The sequence below is a fragment of the Ascidiella aspersa genome, chromosome 1 (assembly GCF_963924565.1).
Source record: "Ascidiella aspersa chromosome 1, kaAscAspe10.2, whole genome shotgun sequence".
NCBI classification, from domain to species: Eukaryota; Metazoa; Chordata; class Ascidiacea; order Phlebobranchia; family Ascidiidae; genus Ascidiella; species Ascidiella aspersa.
In genome coordinates, this window is record NC_139447.1 from 19,771,117 (window position 1) to 19,796,261 (window position 25,145).

Sequence of the window (25,145 nt, forward strand, 5' to 3'; positions counted from 1 at the left end):
AAAAGACATGCTTGTAATTTAGACCTCATACCTGTCACTATTTTATGACGTCATTATTCATTGATGTCAGACAAAAAATAGGTTAATTCCCCAAGTTGAAAATTCGGGACCTCTGTTTTAGATTTTCTGGATACGCCCCTGACTTGCAGAGAAAGGAGAGTTACTTAAGCGAGCATCCAATTAAGTTCTGTGCTGAGGCTTTATTACTGCTTTCTCACAACACTGGCTGTATCCTCATAAGTTATACTCCTCGTGGGAAAGCATTTAGTCAACTCATTTTAGACACAACCAGCGGCAAACAGTCGAGGGACTACCAGCACTAATGCTGTTTAACGGTGAACGTTACATGCATTCTGATCACCGGGAAATGAAAAGCATCACTTGATATAAAACATCTATTTCTTGACTATGTAGCGCCACATAGTGCAACATTTTGGCATAAAGTAGAAATATTACGCCATTTTACATAACATTTTTGTAAATATCTAGAGATGTTCTACTTTTTAGTTGTAACACTACCTTTAGTTATATGTTAATTGCCACAATCATTTTTTATTATTATAGACTTTAACACAAAGATTCAGCAAATTAACGCAGACGTGTTAAAATATAACATGCAATAGTGATGAAGAACCACAGAAGGTGGATTGTTACATTTTGTTTAATAACAAAAGTAGATTTCATGATTTTTCAAGGCGGTAAATTCCTAATATTGCTGGAACAATGCCATAAGTCCTTTACCAGTTATTAAACCTAGGCTACACCGGTAATTTAGTCTAGTTTTCAATAAATAAATTAAATCAGCAATGCAGTTTCTTTGAAAAGTCATTAGTGAAAAACTGCATTTATCAGGTAAATTACTATGAAAAACTAAACATGGTACATAATAATTTGCAACTTCGCATACTGATTATTAAGGCAAAAGAATTACCATTCCACTAAACATATTTAATTTAACTCTACTCCAAGTTTGATTTGTTGAACAAAGTTTAAAGCCATTAGGCTGATCTATCTAGTTGTACTCACGAACACTAACCACACAAAGTTCATTGTAACAGAATATAAAAGAACTGTACACTTTAGTCATAAGTTTTGTTTCAAAAGCAAAAAAGACTGTTACAATTTTGAAGTTGGCTTTGCTCATACCTACAATGCGTACTGTGTGAATGGTTTTACTCCCAACTAAAATGTTGGTTTATTTGGTTTTAGCTGGTAATTTTTTTTTGATAGAAACAATGCAGTGCAATATTTTTGCAAACAAGTTATTGATGTTGTGGAATGACAAAGAATGAGATAATATATATTATGGAAAACAAATAGCAATTTAGTACTTCTTTTGGACAAACATCTGACTCTGAATTTACAGTAGTAGCAACTGTTGCTTATAATGTTTTTGCCCAGCTTTAAGTAGAATACATCACACATGGCAGTTCATATTGTCAATTTAATGTATTTTTTCTTTTTGTTCATGGATGTGATACATGAAGTGCTGGGATCACAACATTGAGAAGCAGTGGGGGCCTCAGGAGTCTAGCTGTAATATTGCATTACAGTCTGTCGCTTTAGTAAACAGAAATCAAGGAAATGAAAGGTCATAATCTCTGAAACTGGAACAACGTAAAACGCTTGTTGAATTAAATCCATAACGAATCAACATTTTAACCTTGTAAAACGCTTGTTGAATTAAATCCATAACGAATCGACATTTTAACCTTGGCACATATGCAAGATTACATTCCTTTCTTTTTTCTGCAATTTGTGCTTATTTTTAAGAAGAGTGTCTTGGAAAATACAAATGTGCTTATTTTTTAGAAACATGATTATTTTTCACCGTATGGCAGAATGCTGGAGACTTGACGACTATGTTGGCCGAAGAATGAGCCAGAAAACCGAAGAAAATAATGCAAAAAAAAAAATTAATTAAAAAAATAAATATTTTTTTTAATTTTGTTTTATAAGATCCATTTCACAAAAAAAAAAAATAAAAAAATAAAAATAAACTTAATCACATATAGTTTTGAAATGCAGAATATATAGGAACATTACGCACTAAAATTGGCAGGAATAAATTTTGTTCTGCCATTCTGAAAAAAATTACAGAAGTGCGAAGCAAGTTGTTTCGTAAGAAAAACCCAGTGTTAGGCATATGGATTGTTTATTATTTTTAAAAGTAAACATTTTCGATCATAGAATTTTTTTTCGAGTTCGCCCCAAATTATCTTATCTATGTAACCGGTTAGACTAAGAAAAGCAGACAAGTGCATCTCCAGGCTCTAATTTGTACTTTAACATGGCCATTATGTATACTGTATATTTGTTTTATTAGCTAATTTACTTCTTAACAGCCTTGTTTATCACCTAAACATGCCAAGGTTGATACATTCCTTACCACATTCCATCATTTAAATTTAGGAGAGCAACCAAAAAAACAAAAAATGTTGACCCAAAATGCTCATCACCAGAAGTAATTTTTCAGTTGTGTCCTCAGCTTGTCTTATATTTTTTAGAATGTTTTTATCACATTGGACCCCGAGAAATGAAAAACTCCATTATTACTGAGTTATGTGAATAATAATTTGCGGAAGTGTTATATTTATTTTATATCGTGAAAGTGTTATATTGTTCATTGACAGACAGCGCTTAGGTCAGGAGAGTAGTTCGCCACTATATGTTAGGAGAGTAGTTGGCCACTATATGTTGTTCTTTATCGGTTTATTTAGAGCGGCCATTTTCCGTTTTTCTGAAATTTTAAAGTTCTGCACCTTTGATACTTACCAACGATAATGGCAAACTTTTTTGTATGCCCAATTTCATATAGAAGGAATATAAAGTACCATATTAAGTCAATAAAACAGTCATTCACAAGTGTGTACAACTGCTACATGGCCCTTTAGAAGTTGAACTGTCCAATGATTATGGCACACAAGTCGAGAGCGTTCAGGAAGGCTAAACAAAATCAGTTGATCAATTAAGGATTTGGTGCAAGCAAAGCCAGACACTGGATATGAACAGGATGCAAGAGGCAATGGTGCTATGGTTGTTTCTCGAATTGCTCCCTACTGAGTCTTTGTAGCTCAGCTGGTAGATTGACAGTCCCAGTATGGTCATTGGTCTAGAGTTTTAACCTCACCACAGGCTAGTTTTTTTATAGCCTGGCCTTGCTTGCACATGCACAAGACCAGGCTATAAATGTAGAATATTGCATTCCTTGGATTTGTGCCAAATTAAATTTGTATTCAATTATGCCAGTTTTAACGGGTAAGAGGAACCTATAACTTATACGATTTTATCGCTGAAGGTGCGCCTTTGGTGGCCCCTAGTTGTACAATCGCAATTAACAAATTTGGACATATGACCAGCAGCGGTGACAGAACAAATACTATGCTTGCTTTAAATGAAGCCGTTTAGTGCGGTGTTACCATTGTTCAGATAACCAATTACTCACCAATGTAATGTTATGCCACAGTGAAATTGTCAAGTAACAATAACATATTAAAATAAATTTGGTTCAACCGAAGCTGAAACGGAATTTTTCAATTGCTCTGAACCGAAACTCATCGGGAAAAGTCAAACGGTTTGACTCCCTTTAATAAAAAGAAAAAAAAAGTTTGTTATCTGCAAAGATTACTATGATATTAAAATTGAAACTTGGTACTAGCTTACTATGCCAGCAAGGTCGGACATATGATTTTTGTTTGGGGAGGCTTGTTTTTCTAAAAATGATATTTCAAAGTTACGTCTTAAAACAATTAATCTGAAAAACTCCTGATGTTTTCATGCAAACATGAGCGCAGATATGCATGTGAAAATTAGTTTAAAAAGAAAAAAATGCATTTGTTTTAAATTAGAAAAACTTTACCATGTAATGCAACAATAAGCCAAAAACTTTTAGCCACACCAAATTTTAAAATATAGTTAATGAATTTACAGCTATCATGTAATACACAACTACATGATAAAATTAAAAGATTATATAATTAGCTTGTTGCCCACTAAAAGTTGCTAAAAGGTCAACATTTTGGCAACAGTCAATAGTTTGCCAAACACTGCATTACTGGCTAGTTAAACTTTCATGTCCTTCATGTACACTTGTGTTTCGCAATACAATTAAAATGTTCCATAAACATCTATGTTCAGTTTAGCACACATAAAACATACATATTAACAAGAGTAAAGATCAACCTTTTTAGAAAAGCTAAATGCTTTTTAATGTTGGTTGTTTTATATCTCTCTGTTAAGATTAGTTTAGGAGTGTAACAGCAAGGTATTTTAATGTGCTAAGCAGTGTTAAACAGATATTGGGGGGAATCTTATAGACCAGTGGTTTATAATCTTTTTTTCCAAAAAATGATTATCTCATAACTAAGCATACAAACAAGTAATAATAAAAACCTGCTGTTCTTGAGCGCACTTGTGCATCAATATGCAACTAAATATTTTCTTAATCACATGAAGCCTTAAAAACATTCTGTTTATTTGGTTTGAATTGGCAAAATTTGCAAAATATTTTAAAGACATGAAAAAATTTGGAAATTGCCCAATGTATCGTATTAATGAGGCGATTTTGATAAACTTGTGGCACTGTGGTGATAATTGAGTCCATTCGGCTTAAGGCTGCATAGAAACCACATAAAAGGTTTGCATGAAGAGCAAAAATATACACTGCTTTTATCTTAATGAACGATACATACAGTCTGTGTACAAACGTGATCTAGCCCATCTGAAGTATTTTTTTAATCTTCGGATAATAGTTGAGAAACAGTATTTGTACACTACATTCACTTGATATGTTACTGTAGATCACTTCAATATGAAGTTGTTGTTCGAACAGAATACATAATAAGTGAATGGTGTCAGGTTGTTTCGCAACATGCTCCCAGGTGAGCCTGTGTACCTGAGTTGGTAGAGCGAAAGTCTCAATATGGCCGGAGGTTGGGAGTTCGAACCTTAACCACAGGCTAGGTGTTTTTCTAGCCTGCCTTGCTTGCACCTTGATTGACTGACTCGGTTAATCTGTTAAAAGGCTTTCTTGCTTTTATCTTGTTTAAAAAAAAGATTTTACTCACAATACAGTGGCCATATTGAAAAACAAAACAGTGGTTATTCAAAAAAAAGTTCAACCCTGCACTTTTCGACAAAGCAACAAGAAATTCCTAACCGGTGTATAAATTATTGTCAATAACTTGCATTGGTAATTCCAATTTTGTTACATCACTGTCTAATAATGTTGTAAATATCATTGGTGAGATGGAGTTATCTTCTTTCAATTCTATTGAGTTTCCATATCTGAATTATAGAGGCAGAGGAGGATTTGCTTGTTTAATTATAAAATATAATATTTTTGTTCCTTGCTAGCTATTCAGAGTGCACACATGGTGAAATATCAAACACAATGAGTGTTAAACCATTTACAACTAACCTAATACTTTGTCATTTTTATATGTTCACAGAAAATTGTGTGGTGAAATGGTTATCTTTCGGACTTCAAGATACTGAAATGCTATTATTTGCAAAAAAAGTTTTCTTAGATTTAGTAGCAAGAAACTTGTTGATTTCTGAAAATCCATTTGGAAACAAAGTTGTAAGTAAATCATTTACTCAAATTTGGTCAAATATTACTCTATGTTCTTGTTTTGTTTTATATATCATCCTGCAGTTGTTTTGGATATATTACAGCTGTTTTACATATTTTATAGGACTTGCTATATTCCTGGAATAAACAAATTGAAAGTTATAATAAGAGTGGATGCCCAAAGTTTTTAAGTAATGTAAAATATTCATCCAATGAAAATATTAAAATATCTCAGCAAACTCAACAAGGAAACAGTAAGGATTTGTAACATGCCTATTGTTAACAGTTTATCTAATGTTTTTTGGTAATTTTTATTCGACTTTCAGATAATAAGCAACAGACATTTACCAATGAAAACAACTGTCATAATATTGAGGTATGTTGTTAATATCACTAGAAATGTTAATTGTTAAATATCAGATCCTAAGGATTCTATTCCGGAGATATTTACATCCTAATTTGCTGTTTTTATTGGGTAAATGGATCCATCAAAAATTAATTTAAACCTATAATTTTGAAATGGAAACATTTGTCTAACTAAAGAGACGGTTTGGATAAGTACCTGTAACTTGGGTGGATTTATTTTCATTTAGTGACACATCAGTACTTTTTGGCCAACAATCACTAAACAATTGCGACTCCTTTTAATTAGTATTTAGTGTCAATAACATATGAGCCAGTGAGCGGCTATCATGTAATGCCGGTTGCAAAGATTTCGTAATTTCCTTAAATGCCTTTTTGTTTTACAATTGTAAAATTTATTCATAAAACATGCTGAACTCTTACTGGGTTACCCAACTGGATACCAATATCAAGCAATGCTAGTAATATATTACTGGGATTCAGAACTTGTTTTATTTGCAGCATATTACTGGACTATTTAACAAATCACATTACTTTTTTTTTGATTAAATAATTTAACTAACTACAACAATGTTTTATAAAACAGGGAGAATTTGTAAAGTGTTTATTGAGTGGTCTTGTACACACTATATGGGAAAAAAACATATTTTTTGTCTACAACATGTTATTTGTATCAAGTGTATTTCTTTAGCTGTGAATTACAATTCCCATTGACATGGCTTTAATAGACCTTGATTATTGTTAATGCATGTTAACCATTTACATTTTTTCTTGTGATAATACTTAAAAAGTTAATCTAGATGAAAAAAGGCCAAACCTCAAAATAATTCAAACAGAAGATTTTTATTGCTGAATACTTTATGAGGAAATTAGTGCCAGGAACTCTCAAAAAAGGCCCCTGAAAAAATTAAGATGTCTAACATACCATAATAATATCATCCATATTCCTTATGGCGTAAAATGCTTCTAGAAGCTTGAGATTGACATTGTATTAAATAATACATCATTGCGGCGTTCCCTCTTAAGTTTTTACTACATGGGCAGAGGTGCCCAAATTTTTGCGCTTAATTGAAAAAAACTGTACACAAAGTTCCCAAATTAACAACGGCAAAGGCTGGAGCATTAAGCTCATTTTTGTCTGCACTTTCTTTTAGCCTGCTAGCATCAATATTATTGTGCAGCAGATTACCTAGCCATGTCAGTGCTTTCTAGCCATCCCTGTTTTGTCTAAGTGCATAAAAAATATTAATTTAAAAAAATGATAAAAAATAGTATTTAATAGTATGATTTAGTTTTCTTTGATTTAAAACTGCATTTCTGGGCTAGCGTTAAGCGGCAAAGCATGAATATTAAAAACAGAAGTGACACAACTGTAAAGTTTGCTCTTTAATGCGTCAAACGGCAGAGTTAAGTCTTGTTTAACTTTTGCATAATGTGCTGATATTTGTTGTTGTATATGGGATAAATTTACAAAATTTATTGATTTGTTAAGATGAATTAGTGGTTTTCCATTATTTTTTGTTGATACACCAGTAAAAATGAGTTTTAATGAAATACTAATCCAAATGGTTTGTGATGCCCTTATATCGGTATGATTTAAAAGGTAAATTTTGCAAAGACCAGTTAAAAAAAGATAACATGTGGACGAAAGGATTGCACTAAAAAATAAAGTTGTTAAAAATGTTGACAAAATTAATTCAGTCAGGAATCACAATCTAGTAAAAAGAAAAAAGGCAAATCCAACAGAGATTTTTAAAGTTTGTTTATTGTCAGATAAGTACAATGATTATATTTACAGAAAACCATTTGTAGCATGTTTAAAAAAAAACCTGAAAACTATGGCTACAATACATTCCCAACTGCCATGAAATAAGATTAAATTATTGGTTTTGGAAACTAGTCTCATTTAAACTTCAAAGCATAAGTTCTGCCAAAGCAAACGAGTTCATGATCAGTATTTCACAATTTTTGTGTACTCAATCCGCGAGTGTAGAGTTTCAGATGATTTCCACCTAACAGTCAAACTGTTTAATCTTTTTTCTTTTATTTATTGCATTGTTTTGGTAATTGTTTTTTTCATTACACAAAAATCCAAATACAATTCTGCTGGTATTAAATTTAAGAGCTTGCATTCTGGAAACATGTGAGAGCTTACATTCCAATCCAGCGATAAAGTTCAATTTGTTATGTCAAAAGCTGTATTAAATTTGCCCAGACGCCACATTTGATCATTTTAATGTTGCTCATTTGTGCAACAGTTACTGTAATGACGTTACCAGTATATATTTTCCACTTAACGAATCCTTAAGGTAACATAAAACAGATTTTGATAAAAGATGGTAGTCTTAACAACCAATCTATTTATAATACTTGTGTGTTGTGCTGCTTAAGTTTATCCAAGTTCTATTCATATAAATATTTCTTGAAGAACGCTTTTTATAAATCTGACTCATGATCAACACGGTCGACCAGGGGAGATGTGGCGATCAACCAGTCAAGCAAGCTTGTATGACAATATGCTTGCCATTAATTGCACCCACACCCAAACTAAAGTTCCAAAGTTTATAAAATTTAGGAGCAATTTTTTTCATTCAGATTCAAAAGATGGGGTGGATGGTTAAGGGACTCTGGTTGCAACACTTTCCAAATGACTTCACATGTTTCCATACTTATTTGGCCCACTGTAGTATAACCAACCTGTAGCTTAGATTTAGAGCAATGGTTGCTTGTGAATCACCTGGAGCTAAGTAGCTATAATTATTCACAATTTCTCAATAAAATGTAGCAAATCTTACTAAACGCTATGAAACGTGTACTTTCATGTAATAGCAAACCTTCTGCTGGTGAAATAGCCTTTTTCCAGTGTGTGTCCGTTTCATCAATGTATGCTTTAACTTTCGAAAAACTAATCAAAGGTGTCTGTATCCATTCAAAAATATTTGTAAAAACTTTCTTGGTCTGTCCGTATCTTTTTCTACCAAGTTAAATTCACCCAGATACTCCCCTAAAAAAATCCTCAAACTGATTCTCTGGTGGACAATAAGGCACTTTAGAGGCGGGTTGATGTTATAGTTTTCATAAATTTCAAAACAAATTGGACGATTCTACAAGCTGCATTTAAAAAATCTGATTTCCGACCAATAAGGATTAAGGTGATGAAATCAAATATGAAAATATAACATTAGATATATTTTATTTTTTATGCTATTAGATGAAACCACCATGCACTTAATTTATACCAAGCTTACCTTGCTTTATTTAATGCAGTAAGTGAAATTGCTGGTAGTTGCTACTGTTGTATCAACAGCCAAATCATATCTGTATCATCGTCATACATTAAGCCTTTTTACGATTTCTCTTCTATCCGCGCTAAGGGCTTCAATTCACATGGACTTAACCCGCATACAAGCGGGTTACAGATGTGCGCTGTTTAACTGTGTTGCAGTTGTTTCCACAATATTATTACTAAATTCTAACAGTTGTTTATATGTTAGTATTGTTACAGTTATTTTCGAATATGAATTGGCTTCACTTTATTATGCTGTACAACTACCTGATTAGGGTGACCTTTTAATAATGTATTTTAAAAAACGACAAGTGACAGAAAACTAATGTTATCAATGAGAAAGATATCTCGCCAAAGAACTATGAGAACAGTTCTCCAACTCATTTTGCAGATCTTTGAAAATGATTTGGTTTCTTAGGGTCCTGCTGTTAATTTTGCGTAGCACATTCTTTTCATGAACTAACTCCAGTAATATATAAATTTCTTCATTTGGCCAATACGCTCTTTTAGTTTCACTTATTTAAAAAATTATTCTGTGTATAATGAACATGCTTACAAAATCTGTACCTTGTCTTTCTGACTTGGTGGACCAGCAGTATTCCTAATTGACCAAAACTAAATATCAATTTGGATCGATTTTTTATATTACAGTTAACTTCTCAGAATATAGAGTATTCTAGTTCGATTGTTAAAAGCAAAATTTGCCTAAATACATTGATTTCAAAACCATATTTGCATGTTAACCTACCTCTTACCAGCGGGTTAAACTTGCCGCGAATAAACCCGTAAAAAATCAGCCAACCGTAATGACGCAATTCGTTCGTCAAACTATGCGGGCTAAGTATGCGGGTTAACCCGCATATTCGTGCCATGTAAAAAGGCTTATTGCAACAAAGGAAAGTATACTTAACTGATAAACTAGCTAGCACTGACAATAACCTGAAGCTGCCGCCTGTTGCATTTAATGTGTACTGTGAAAGGCATGCTAACAGCAGCTGAATGGTTAAATGTTGTTCCGCACTGCTTGACACAACACGTAACGCAAAACACAGTATGTGCAGATCCCTTTATTATTCTACTTCAAACAACCATAAATATAATTTTATAAACAATAACTATTACAAAATTTATTTTGTACGTTAGTTTGTAAAAAAGAATTTTGTGCATCAATTGAGTACCTCCTCCCCGCTCCATGCATATTTTTTAAAGTAGTAAAGTGAGTGTTAGAGATTCGTTCACTTAGTTTGGCACTTTTCAGACTGGATATTTCACCTGTCTGAAAGTTGTTCTAAGAAAGAAACAAAAACAAAAAATTTACAAAGTGACATTAAAACAGGTATTATATTAGAACTAGAATTGTCTAGTTGTCAAAGTCTGTCCTACCAACTCTAATATATCTTTCCCGCAACATTATTCACAAAATGTGCGTAGTATTTTTACTTTTGTACAGTTTGAGCTTTACAATATACTAAACAAACAACAGCATTGGTATTGTATTACAATTTCCACTCCCAAGTCAGGCAACTATTTGCTAATTAGCGAGGGAAATTCTCAAGCCTGCACAATATCAAGAACGCAATATTTTATTTTAGATCTTTAAAATCTTATCTTTAGTGGTATTTTACCTAAGATAAGATCCGTGGTTTAACCTTTCGCTATGAGATTGTTAATTGTCTTACTTTTTATTCTTCGTTCTTTTTTTTTAGGAAAAAACATCCTCAACTATTGATAAGGAACAAATTCTTATTTTCAAAGTTAGAGAAAGTCATGTTAATTGTGCCACCCAAACAAGAAGTGTCCTTCATTTAATGAAGGTGAGGTATTTAATGTTTTCTGTATTTTAATGTACAAGCGTAACTAGGCACCAATAAACTGTGTTTCCTTTTTATGACTAAAAGGTATTTGAACTCAGGCTTACTTTTGGGCTAAATGGTAATTTGTGAAACTGTAATGTATTTTTCATGGCTGTAGTCTATCCAAACAGAGGATTATCGCAACAATGAATGCAACTTAAAACGAGATGCTGCTTGTCAAACCGTTGAAGAAAAATATTGCTCCGCAACTGTGACTGGAAGATTGTCAACTGCAGCAAAACCATCATCGACTACAGAACTACCTGAAACAATTCCTGGTTTTCCTATTTCCATGTTTAATCATACTCCAGGCACATGTCCTTTATTGTCTATCCCCCCCTCTTTTTCTCCTCGATTTAGCTCTGATATTTTCTCAGTACAGAATGTTCTCCCTAACTTTTCAAGTCAAGGATTCCTTTCTGCGACATCTTTCCCTTGTCTTTTTTCACATAGCAATACACCCTGTATTCAAACAGACAATCAGACCTTATGTAAGATATGTTCTCCTATCAGCGGTAGTCACACACCTTGGTATACTACTCCCCTTCCTACTACACCCCCTCCATCCACTACACCCCCTCTATCTACCATGCCCCCTCCCCCTCCATTCACTACACCCCCTCTATCTACCATGCCCCCTCCCCCTCCATTAACTACACCCTCCCCATTTACCACATCCACTACATCCCCTTCATCCACTACATGCCCTTCATCCACCATGCTCCCTCAATTCATCATACCCTCTCCTCCCAACATACCCCCTCCCCCTTTATCCACTATATCCCCTCCATCCATAATACCCTCTCCAGCCATAACACCCCCTCCATCCACCATACTCCCTCCCCCTCCATCCACCATACCCCCTCCCCCTCAATCCACCATGCCCCCTTCCCCTCAATCCACCATGCCCCCTTCCCCTCAATCCACCATGCCCCCTCTCCCTCCATCCACCATACCTCCTCCCCCTCCATCCACCATACCCCCTCCCCCTCAATCCACCATACCCCCTCCCCCTCAAACCACAATACCCCCTCCTCCTCAATCCACCATACCCCCTCCCCCTCAAACCATAATACCCCCTCCCCCTCAAACCACAATACCTCCTCCCCCTCCATTCACTATACCCCCTCCCCCTCCATTCACCATAACCTCTATTCCCCAAAAATGCAATACACCACCTAACCTAATATGTAATAAATCATCATTATCAGATGGAGCAAAAGAAAATTTACAAACAAAAGGTTTTTGAGTAACTTTATTTTATTTTTATATAGCATTATAAATATGAAACAATATCATAGCGGGGCTGTGGAGTTGGACTCGTTTTACAACCGAAAAAAAAACATGTAAGAGTACCGGAGTCTCTGGTCCAGGGGTGCACATCCTCCAACCATTAATAAAACCTTGTTTGGCATAAGCTTTACAGCACAACATGGCTTGTCGGATTGGGAGTTATTGTATCCAATTGGAACAAGTTGAGCGGAAATAAAAACAATAAGCAACTTGCAAAAAGGGGAAAAGGGGCAAATCTGCCAGGCTTGTGGAAAGGGGTAGTGTTTTCAAAAAATTAAAAACAATGTCAAATAAATGAATATTGCGGACACAAGTACATTGTTTTGAATAAATTTACAAAATGTAAGAGAAAAAATGTGTAACTGGCTGCTATATGGATGTCTGATATTTTACATTATATTCAGATACCTTTCCTATTGGACATAGAGTATGCCGCTATCTGATTTGATACCCGGCCAAGGCACGCACTCCCCCCTTCCCAAAAAACGGCTTACTTTAAATATTTAAATGCAAAGAATTTTTGTGTGATATTTTCAGGCTAAAGGTACCTTAAAATGTTTGATATGCAAGTTTATGCAACCTAGCGCTGTATGGACTCGAAATTGCAACTTCTGCCAAATTATCTATAAAGTAATTCTTGTTATTTGTGCAAATCTGTTTTAGTTGCTCCAAGTTTTTGGCACCTCTGAAAAACTTTTCATAATTTCGGTACAACCATTGAGTTGTGGAGTTCATGCTATTTTTTTTTATTTGCTGAATGCATGAATTCTCCTAAGAAATGTTTTGTCACCTTGAAACAATCCAAACACATTTTTTCACAGGACTAGCATTAGTTCTAATTGCACATGTTCTTTCAAAATGCTTCTTAGGATTACATAAATAAGTCGTCTCAAATTGGTATTTAAACATATCCGATACCACCCTAGTATTGGAATGTACTTATACCAACACTTCGCGATAGGTAAACTGTGGTGCAACCCTGTCCTAGTCCAACATGTACATGTGCAGCACGAAATTTAAAACCAATAAGGCAGAAAAATGTAAATTGTAAAGATGGAATAGCATTTGGTAAAATATTATCAACCACATATTGTGGGATAAGCTGAATTGTATGTAACCCTTGTGAGTGGATTGTTTTAATAAAGACTGTACAGTCGGAGCCAGACTCAGTCTTGACAAAATCATTACATTTGTCCGGAGTCAGAATAGGGTTCATTTTTTGGGTGAAATCAGACTTGGCAGTTGGATTCCGGTTGTTTTAACTGACTCCACAGCCCTGAATTAACAACATGGGTCATTAAGTTATTGTGGTTAGACCCCTTACATTTATTGCTTTTCATTTGTCCCGTTTGTTAAAAGAATACAACATGATAAATGTTAGCATTTTGAACAAAATCAAAGTTTTATTATATGTAGATCACCCATCAATTCCATTGAAGTCATTATATTGGACAAAAATCACATCGGATACCTCAAAGTAAGATTAATTATCACAGATTGTTTTGTTCATATTGCCATTTGCAAACATATCCATGTTTATTTTGTTCAATTTGTCCATGCAAGCTCTAAGTACACTTCTAGAAAACAATTTTATAAGGATTGTATATTACTCCTATACAGTTTTTATTGTTGCAATGTGGAACGTTCAAAGTGGAATACCAAGGTTTTCTCGAATAGTAGGTTTTAAATCTAGTATAATAAATCGCAAATATCAAATTCGATTTTTTTTAATTTTTCCTCTTCGCTCATAACACAGGTCAGCACAATTTTTTGCCACAAAGTTTAAGAGTCGTTTTAGGATATTTTGGGGATCCTAAGGGATCAGGAAGCGGCGCAATATGGAATGGGGAAGGGTTTTCCAGGGTAAACTTATTAATTATATCACACTACCTACACAAACAGTAAAACTAAATTTGTGACAGTATTGTAGGAAGTTTCAAAACACAGGCAAGGAATAGAGTGAATTGTTAGGTATGAAATGCAAGCATAAATTAAAAAAAAAAGTTTGATCATTTTTTTAGAAGAAGAAAGACTTTAAAGGTCATGCTGATTCCTATGCAGCTTAGGATGAAAATATTGTCAAGTTTTTTGATGTAAACTCAATTGCTATTTTTATTGATGTAAACTCAATTGCTAGTAAACCATAAAAATAATACTACAAATCCTTTGTTTGTTCAGGGGTGAACAACCCAACAATCGGGTGGTTTTATGGCAAATTAATACAAAAACTTGATTTATAAGAAAACTGTTGTTTGTACTTAATAGAATTTAGATAAAAAAATGATCAAGAAGGTTGTAGATTTTTGTGGTTTGGGTCCTAGGGTTGGGGGTGCATTTTTTTTAAGGGGGTTTAAAAAAAAAAAATTTTACAAATATTGAAAACCGTAAATCAAATAAACCCAAGTGTAATACATAATATTACAAAAAATAACCTGGTAAATAACCCTATTTATAATGACCCAATTAATGAGCCACCCATAAAAATAACGCCCTGAAAATTAATGTTCAAAAATATTTTTTAACGAAGTTGTGTGAAACAAATTTACAAGAAATGGTAGAGTGGCATTAATTTTGATTGAAAAAATAATAACTGCAAAATTTTTAAACAAGGCAACAAAGCAAAATACCCAAAACTATAGTAATACCAAAGGTTATATAAAGTTTAAAATTATCACACATCAATCAATGTTGTACAATTTTGTGACCCTTTTTATTATGTAGATATAGCATTTTGCATGTATTTATCTAGCTCTACTCTTTTTTGCCCTACACTTAAGTATTTAATGTTGTCATACAATATGGCTAGAGCATAATAGGCCATTTGAATAAAAAAGTTTTTTTTATGCAAAGAGATAAATGCTGTGGTGTGTTCAATGACCCTTTTTTAGCTAAATGGGATTGTATTTAACTCCAGTCCATGATATTTTTTGTCTGACCAACCCATAATTTTTGCTTTAATGGGACGTTTTGACAATCTTTTGCACTTTACCATTGCCGCTTTAGGCGTAATCTAAACTAAATATATGTCTTCAATATTTTAGTTGTAGATTCAGACATGAGTTAAATGCACTGTATGTTTTTTTCCTATACCACAAATTAATCTGGATAACGTTCTATTAAAATAAAAATTGTTAATACTGTTGCATTCCAAGGTCTGTTTTTTTCCTTTTTTAAGGTAATGGCAAGCACTACATATCTTCATAAAAGAAAAGTCTTTGAAAATATGAGGTCTTAAATTCCACCTAGATGTTAAAAAGTACTAAACAGTAAAACATAATTGGCTAGCCCGATGGTTCTCAATTTTTCATGAGTCATTGCTTCGCTTCGTGGGCTCTCAACACTTTGTTTCACCACTTGCATGAATTGCACAAATGCTTCACATTACTTCACTTGAAGAGGTGTCAAGTCATTATAAAAACAAAAAGTTTTAGTTTTAGTCTGACTAGTAATAACAATAAGATTGGCTTGTGGCAGTGTTGTAAACAATTCCTTTTGAAATGACTTGAGTCCCAGTCAAGTCGAAATTATGACTTTTTTGAATAATTAACAAGTGTAGTTCCAGCCAAGTCATAATTAGAGCAAGCCAAGTGCTATGTGCAACACATAGGATATATAATCCAGTTTTATTAAATATGCTAAATGAAAACACTTCATTTCAAACCAAAGTCATTTGTCCAAAAGGCTTAAAGTCAAGTCAAGTCATTTGAAAACAGTGACATAAGTGCACTTAAGTCTTACGTCAAGTCATTGCCCTAAGTCACTACAACACTGCCTTATGGCCACCTAGGGGCCACGGGCCACACTTAATAAATGCCAAGCTAGCCTGTACTTGAACAAGCTTTTGGACCCTGGCCAGAATGTATGAACACCCTTAATGTAAATAAAACTCTACCAGTATTTTTTGCGGTTACTCAGACCATTTATTGTCTAAATTTAACCCACAAACACTTATATAATTTGTTTCCATCAGCTCTTTTTGGAATAATGTGAAAGAAACAACTTTTGATCGCAACGAGGCAATGCAACTCTTTTGTAGAAGGAATGTCAATAAAAAAAAAGATTTAATGAACACAAAGATGGCAAACGAAACAAAACAATTAAAGGTAGTTTACAGTTTGTTCATCAGAATGAGGATAGTGCTTGATGGCTTTGGTAACTTAGGTTAAGTTGTGTAATATGTTTAGTTGTATTGGTCACAAAGCGATTTACATCTTTATATTAATTTTTACGATTTTTGTAGAAGAAACCAACAAAATTGTTGACAGTTAAGCGGTCCCAGGCAATTGCTATCTTTATTTCCACTCTAAATGTTGATGTTGAAGATATTAAAAAAGGTTTGTTGATTTGTAATATACTGTATATCGTTGTGGCTCTCTATTGAGACATGCTTTTTAATATTTTAATTTATACCTGAGGCGTGTGACGTGCGGCCTGTCAAACAAAAGTATGTTCCCCTTGACAGATTTTAGTGTTGGTCAGTGACACGAAGACGACTATTTTCCAGGCTTTAATAAATGTTTAGCTTTTTACCGGGAAATATTTCGGTGACAATATACTACTTTTATTTGTTAGTTGCTCACTTTTGCTTTTTAGCTATAAACAATTGTAGAAGTAGTAAACAAATAAAGAGATGCAGTTTACTACAAAGACACATTATTTTATTAAAACTACGGATTATTTATAAACACTGGTGTTACGAGGCAAATTAAGTTTGCTTTGGTTCAGCAACTGGTTTCAAAAAGTGATCTTATCATGTCATATTAGGTTGGCAGTACATAAATGGCATAGTTAAGGACTGAGGTTGTCCACGTACGATATCGAGATTAGATTGGATGACGTAGCAGAATGTGTTTATCTGTAATCAACTTCTAAGGCAGACCTGGGCAAAATACGGCCCGCGGGCCGGACCTGCCAAAGCAATTTAATCCGGCCCGCGGCCCAATTTTCTTAAAATATAAACCAGGGCGACTTTTTACATGTTTGGTTGTAACATATATATACACCATTTTTGACGGACGGATCTATGACCCCGCCATGAACAAGCCAGACGAAGGAAGGGTTGGTCATTAATGAAAAAAGAGATCTGGTAGATCGATATCTGGTAATTGCTTTGGTGCGTTAAAAAAAATACGTGACACAAAAATAAACTGCCTGCAAGGCTGCAAATGATGGCGAGAGAAATTCATATATGGCTTATAAAGAAAACAATAGATTTACAACTAAACAGAGCAACGTTTTATGGGTGTTTTCATAGGTTTTTGGGGGGCTTTAAAATTGTTAAAATATTTTTTCTCCACAATAAATATATGTTCAAGCGATTTAAAAATGCAATTCAGGAAGCAATAAATTGGCGGCTGTGGATTCTATTCCTTCAGCAACTCAAATGAACAGCTAAACGCTGTCTATAAACAACTAGACGAAATACCCGGCGTTGCCCAGGTTAAATAGGGGTTATTTACTTGTAAAAATATTATGCAGCCTTTTGCCATAAGCGCGATATATTATTTGCTTTCGGGCAATGCCCCGATTTTGCGTGGTTAAAAATGTATGAAGCCATTAAGCTGTTGATTGTTGATCACATTCAACACCGCATATTATGGTGTTTCCGTGTAAGTGTAAATGAATGTGTAATTTAACATGTAACCAAAAGTAATGTCCTGTGGCTGTATTGTGTGTAAAACGGGTCGAGTAAATACTTACTCACAATTGAAGTAGGATGCTGCCCGTATGTAAACAGCGAAGTATTAGGCCCCACATTTTGGCAAAGGCGCTGTGTCGATAACAAATGCGTATTTCCCAGGTCAAATTATTCTCGCTTATAGGTTAAACAAAATGTAAGATTTCATTAACCTGTGGCCTATCAATAACTATATTACATATTATGTCGTACCCTGCGTCATTTGCTTGAGCCGCGTATTATTGCCGATGATGTAAAAAAGGAAATTTACCATGTTACTAAAAAGTAATATTACAGATAGCGTAATATCCTGGCTAGAGTGCTAAATAGTGCGTAATTGTAAAGCTTTTTTAATTTCCCTGATCTTGCACTACGTGGAGCTGCACTTTCAGTAAAAGAAATAAAAAGTTATATTATGTGTTTGTTTGTATTTCGCATTGATCGGATAGCTTATAATAGTAAAACAGCATAGGCACTGGCAGCTGATCGTCCCTAGGCGTTTAGCCGCTGATTATGTGTAAAATGAAAAACATTTTTCCACAATTCCAGTAAAACCTAATTTGGAAACGACCTGTGTGAAAGCGGCAATTAATCGATTGGCGTCATATCTAAAACAAATATGGAATCCCAGTGCCAAATCGTTCTCGGGTGGCCATCAGGCTGTTCCTTGTTAATCACCATTACACATTTTATGTTGATCCATAACGTGTCAGTGTGCTCATATCCCGCTTTATAACGGATGATTTAATGTAATCGAAAAGGTAATGTTCTTTATTGTGTTTAAAATAAGTCGTCGAATCACATTTAAAATAAAACCTTTTAAGGATACAACCAGTGCTGTAGTGGCAACAACATTGTGATTTAGCGAAGGCGATTGTCGGCCCTAACAAATTCGTACTTTCGGCGCCACATCATTCTCGGGATGGTTTAGTTCGGTGCTTCCCAACCAGTGGGTCGCGACCCATTGCTTTTTCAGGTGGGTCGCTAAGCATTTCTAAATGTTACAGTTTTCTATTGGGAAATTATTGCATTATCATTACGTAACATTTATGCTACAATGTAACAAATACGTAACAATTAGATATGTTGTGTCGCATTAACTATTTCACTATGTTGTCTCCAATCATGCCTCGACTTGTTCTAAAAATATCCAATATGGCAATATGCAAGCTCAACTTTCGCATTAATAGTAAATTGCATTTGTATGTAGTGGTTCTTTTTTTGTTAATTTGTTTTTCATTCGTTTGAACATATCGCATTGTGGGTCGAACAATAAAACTTGCATTAAAAATGGGTCGCGAACTGAAAAAGGTTGGGAAGCACTGGTTTAGTTAATTAGCGCTAACCCAATCGGCTCCAACATAACCAAATTTGTGATATGTATATCGATCGGGATACGCTGACAAACCTATACCTTATTTTTTTATTAAGTCAATACTCTTAATTTGATTTTTAGCGCACTTTGTCGCCGCCGGTTCTTTTTTTTATTATTAATATGCTGAAACAACAAAATAGAAAGACGGACGAGAATAAAAAGTAGCACCTATCAAGAAGCGACAGGTTGGGCTTAAGGCCAGCCCACTTAACTTTATGAATTTCGAGATTTTTAAAATTTAAAGCGCAGATATACTCAGAGTGTTTTATAGACTTGATCATAAAAACAAACATAGAAATCGTCGATAATGTCTTTGCATACTTGCAACGGTATATAACGAAGCGCGCACATAACAGTAAGCAATTCAACAAATCATTGTCAACACCAGTTCCAAACAGGAGAGTTACAGGGTCGTCTTGCAAGGAAATTAAAAGTTTTGAATGAATCCAAGATGTTATTTCTTCCCAATAGCTTTCAATATGAAGACAATTATAAAATATGTGCGAAATAGTTTCAGGGGCATTTTGACAGAAAACACATTGGTTGGAGTCAGTTTTCCCAAAGGAGTGTAATGCTTCGTTTGTTACTATCGCACGTAGGTTAAGTTTGATTTGAAACGAGCGTAGCTTGGTTTCAATTGTTGAATTATAGGCATTATAATACAGTTTTTTCCAAGGAGTTGTATTTGGAGAAAGCCTAAGTATCGCTCCCATTTTTGTTGCTTTTCGGGGGAAACCGATACATACTGCTTAATTTTACTGTAAAGAGCCTTTGGAGTGTCACATATTTGAAAATGTTCCGTACATTTGTTAACTAAACACCCTTTATTTTTCGAAATATCGTCAGTATGGTCCCATTTGGGTGGTAAGGCAGCAATCATTTTAATGAAGGTTTTAAAGTCTTCGTTATTCGGTTTAAAGTCGTATTTTATTGCCAATTGGTCATACTTAAGATATTCTCCCTCAATCGAGTAAGTCTGAGTGATCGAGTATTCCCGCATCGATGAGAGGCTTCAAGTAAAATGTTGGGTTTCTAATTTGACGCTCCTTGAAACCCACAGTGACCTACTGTGCGTTTTACCTAGATGGACAATTTGGATTATAGCTCTGAGGTCTGATATTATTTTTCGTATAGTTTGCAGGGTGACAACTTTTTCGCTTTGTTTTGAGTTTATTCCCAGGTTGCCTCTAACCCAGCACTCTAGCTGCATTAAGGATAACTCATTTTTTTTCAAGTTTCAAACACTACATTTGTAAATTAACGTTGGTATTACAAGGCTTTTTTAAATACATATACGACCCAAGAGAGTTAGACCGCGGGACGACCATATGTTTAAAATTGTATTGACCTTTCCAATAAAATGACCGAAGTTCAGTGAAACCAGCTGTTTTTATCTCTAATTGGAATTTCCACACCGAGGTCCGAGATAGCGTGTTGTCCAAGTCTGACCGAGATTGACGTGTTAGGCCATGGTTTTTGTTCATTTGACTGTTCTGGACCTACAAAGAACGCAAGGTATTTCTCCATATTGACTGCGCAACCTGACATTTCAGTAAAAAGATTAATAACACGAAATACCCGATCAAAATCAATTTCTTCGCCTCTGAGAAATATTAACGTGTCATCAGCGAGGAGGGAAACTTTAAATTCGGTGTGTTTAATTTTTATTCCTTGAAAAGGATCTTCGCGCAGTGCCTTCGCCAGACATTCAATACATAGTAAAAACAGTGTTGGTGATAGGGGATCACCTTGTCTCACGCTTCGTTCTATTATAATCTCTTCCGATAAAAAATTTTTATTTGTTATTCTGCAATTGGTCGAGAGTAGCAACATTTTATCCAGTTTATTAATTTATCCCCAAACCCAAACGCGTTTAGAGCAGAATAAATAAAATCCCAACTTATTGTATCGAACGCTTTGTAAATGTCCAAGCTAAGTACCGCTCCTGGAATTTCATAAAAGTTGCAGGAGTCCATGATGTCAAAGAGGATACGGAGATTATCGCCTATGTACCTCCACTTCATAAAACCATTTTGGTCTTGATTAATCAACAGTTCAATATATGTTTTAATTCTGCTGTTAATAACTTTAGACATAATTTTATAATCAGCGTTTAGTAACGAAATAGGGCGGTAAGTGGTTGTAAGTAAGGGGTCTTTCTGTGGTTTTGGTATTAAGGTCACGACCCCTTGCGACTAACTTTGGCTAAATTGACCGATATTCTCAGTGTAGTCCCAAGCTTCGCAAAACAGAGATTTTATATCTGGCCAAAACGTTTGGTAAAATTCAACCGGCAAGTCGTTTTTAGTTGGGAAGCGTTTAATTTCGGAAGGTTCAGGTTTGCCAGGTTAAGGTCGATTTGTGATTGCACGCATTTCGTATTGTGTCTTTTGTATAGGTCTTCAAAAAAGCGTGATAACTCTGTTTAAATTGTATTTTGATCTGTATAGACGTGGTCACCATTTTTAAGACGGTTGATCGATTTTTTAACCGCATGACGTTTTTCTAAATTAAGAAAAACATTTTGTGTTTTTTCACCCTTTTCGGCCCAACGCGCCCTGCTTCTAATTATCGCACCCTTCGTTTGGTTTTCTACTAGTTGATTCAATCTGAATTTATATTGTGTTAATTTAACTGCAAGCCTCGGGTCGGCAGGACTGTTGGCGCGACTTATTTCGTGTTCGGGCGCTTCTAGATTTCTCTCCAGTTCATTCTGGCGAGCAGTGTTTTCTTTTTTCAATCTAGTACTAAATTCAATCGAAACGCCGCGAAGGACAGCTTTAAGGGCATCCCACCTAACATGGGGATTGACGTGATTTGCCGGGTTGGTTATTATGTAATCGTTGATAGTTTTTTTTATTAAGTCAGTATATTGTTTGTTATTCAACAAGCGCGTGTTGAACTTCCAGTATAGTATCCCTTACCGCGTTCATTTGGAGCTAGCTTTAAAGTCAACGTTACGATTTTATGGTCGGAGATAATACCTGTGAAAATGTTGGCGTCTATAACGTTAGTCAATAATGATTTTGAAGTTAGAAAGAAGTCTATACGAGTCGCTGTCAATGGTTTTGTTTGAATTCTAGAATACTTTCTTTTCGACCCATGCACATGGCGGAAAGCATCATGCAATTCAAGGGAATTCATGTGAGCCTGCACAGTGGCCCGCGATCTTTTGTTTGCATGTGGGGGCCCATGACTTTTGTCCAAACTCGCATTTAGGATGATGTTAAAATCACCTCCTACACTACCATGTCCGTCAGTAGCTTTGATAAGGTTTGTAAAAAAGTCTTCAAAAAAGGCTGGGTTATCATTGTTTAGCCCGTAAATATTAGTTAGTGTTAATTCTTTATTCCCAAGTTTGATGGTTGATATCAAATACCTCCCGCATGTGTCGGCTGTCGTTTGATTAATAGAATATGTTAAATTTTTTGAGCATAAAATGGCTACCCCCTTGCTACGATTTGTACCGTGAGCCCAAACAATTTCTCCTCCCCATTCCATCTGTTTCTCATCCCCATAGGTACAATGTGTTTCCTGTATTAAGGTTATATGGTATTTTTTATCTCTTATATACTTAAAAATGGATTTCCGTTTTGATGTATCACGGATTCCAGCAACGTTAAAAGACGCAATAGTTATAGACATTAGACAAAAAAAAAGAAGTTCACAAAAATAATACAAATACACTTAGGCTCTCAATTCCATTCAACCCCAAGTTCTAAGTCCCAATCATATTCGAGTCCACATGGGCATCGAAATGGTTTACTTTGTTCGATACATTCATTTGATTTTTTTACCGCAACTACAGTTGATTAATTTGAAGTTACATGAGCCATTGGAGCACTCTTTGCTCATTGTGAGATTCGGAACTGAATTAAATGTTTTACATACACATGCAATTGAGTACCTGTTACATTGTACGCATTCAAATAGGTTGTCCTTCGTCATAAACTCCGGCTGAAATTGTTTGCAGCAGGGCATCCAACGCATCACCGCTGTGCATTTGGGGCAGCTAATAGCCTTTTTCTGGATGGGAACCAAAATTGTAGTTTCTTCGTCGCAGCAGGCTTTTGATATGTTGAACTCGTGTTTGCACTTGTAGCAATAGAATTAGGTTGCTTCTGGTGCCAGGCAACTTTCGGTGTGACATTCTGGGCATACGAGAGAGAACGGCGTTTCACACATGCTTTGTGATTTGCTGTTTGGTAGCATTTCGGGACTACCACGGCATCTCTTTTTAGGATTCAAACTACATATAATCAGTTTACCCTCATTTTCAATGTTAGGAGGGCCCAGTGAAAACCATGTGGCCGGTGCATTATCTTCGTCAGAATTCTTCTCTGCTTTCAATGTTACTTTGGGTATCCTGCTTGTTTGCCTTATCTCTCCCCGCTTCTCTTTGGTTGCTTGGCAAATTCTTATCAGCGCCGCAGGTGAACTGGTTCTGATAAGGTTTGGCCTAGTTTCGTTCTCCACTCTTCCGCCATTATTTCTTTGTAATTCCGGAAAATCATTTTTCCTTTTGAGGCAATTCGCTTGCTTGTGTCCAGCGTCACCACAATACTTGCATGTAAATTGTTGGCCATGATAGGTTACGTAAAACTCGAAGCTCTTGACTCGTATGTAGCTCGGAATTGGGTTTTCCGACAAATCTGTCTTATAGTGGCAATACGCATATCCGATAGCAATCCAACCTTGTCTTTTTTGTGTATCATTTTTTTAACTTCTCCATAATGTTGACTCAATGTTTCTGCTATTACGTCATTCTGAAACGGTATTGGAACCCAGCCAATTTCCACGTTAATTAGGTCACTTTCATAAAGACGAACATTTTTAATGTAGGATATTTCGGCCAGCTTACGTTGTAATTCTAAGACGTTTTGTCTACTTGTGCAGGTCACATCCACCTGCGTCCCTTTCATTTCTGCAATTCCAAGAACTTTCTTTTTAGGGAAATCAGCCTCTTTCAATAACTGCCATAAGTCGTCTCTTTCGAGCATTCTTTCAGATTTAAAACTTGGACAGTTTGGCCTTTTTAGCGCACTCCCTGCGCTTTTTACTGCCGCTTGCGCATAGCTCGTACTCGCCTTCTCCATTTAGATGTGCACTCCTCGAGTGTCTGCATGGAATCGCCGCCGGTTCTTTTGTTAGGCGATGATTCACTACCTAACTCGAGCGCCGCACAGTGTGACGTCGCCACTCCTTCTCATAGCCCGCCTTCTCGCTAAAGAGGGAGCGTGCCAGCGACCGACCTGGCGAACATATCGCGACAATCATCCGGCGGACAAACAATGCCATTTATATAGTAGATATATTATTTTTGGTTGACCGAACCCTTTTTTGACGCGAATAAAATTCAGATATTAATTGATAAAAGGCGATATACGTCGATATACGTCGAGATATGTTGATACATAGTGATAGATTTCATGCACGATTCGGCAAGCCTAGCATTTGGCTTTAGGGATATTTAGCAAACATACAATTTAGGCCACCATGATGGCATCATGAGCGAACTCCATTCTTTTCCGGCGCAGATTGCGAGATCGAATAGCTATCGGATCCACTTGGCACCATTAACTTAATTCGGAAGGCTGATACTTTCTATACAGCAACCCTCCATCCATAGTAAACACAGTAAACACAGTAAACTGTCCATTAACCCTTTCTTCGTCCACCTCTCATCAGACTGGCAGAGCCGTGTCGTCTCTTTGGGCAGCCTCCAA

At 35.4% G+C, this 25,145-nt stretch overlaps 1 protein-coding gene and 1 pseudogene across 1 annotated transcript in view; one reads left to right on the forward strand and one right to left on the reverse strand.

The window, feature by feature from the left end:
* Positions 1 to 25,145, forward strand: part of LOC146168191 (uncharacterized) — a 77,589-nt gene that overhangs the window by 30,910 nt on the left and 21,534 nt on the right. The window contains exons 5-12 of the mRNA XM_083390678.1: positions 5,451 to 5,581; positions 5,697 to 5,826; positions 5,899 to 5,948; positions 10,928 to 11,035; positions 11,193 to 12,315; positions 13,784 to 13,844; positions 16,338 to 16,470; positions 16,608 to 16,701. Of these exons, the coding sequence (XP_083246804.1) occupies positions 5,451 to 5,581; positions 5,697 to 5,826; positions 5,899 to 5,948; positions 10,928 to 11,035; positions 11,193 to 12,315; positions 13,784 to 13,844; positions 16,338 to 16,470; positions 16,608 to 16,701 (1,830 nt within the window). The remainder of the gene's footprint in view (positions 1 to 5,450; positions 5,582 to 5,696; positions 5,827 to 5,898; positions 5,949 to 10,927; positions 11,036 to 11,192; positions 12,316 to 13,783; positions 13,845 to 16,337; positions 16,471 to 16,607; positions 16,702 to 25,145) is intronic.
* On the reverse strand, positions 22,790 to 24,515 carry LOC146168192 (uncharacterized; annotated as a pseudogene).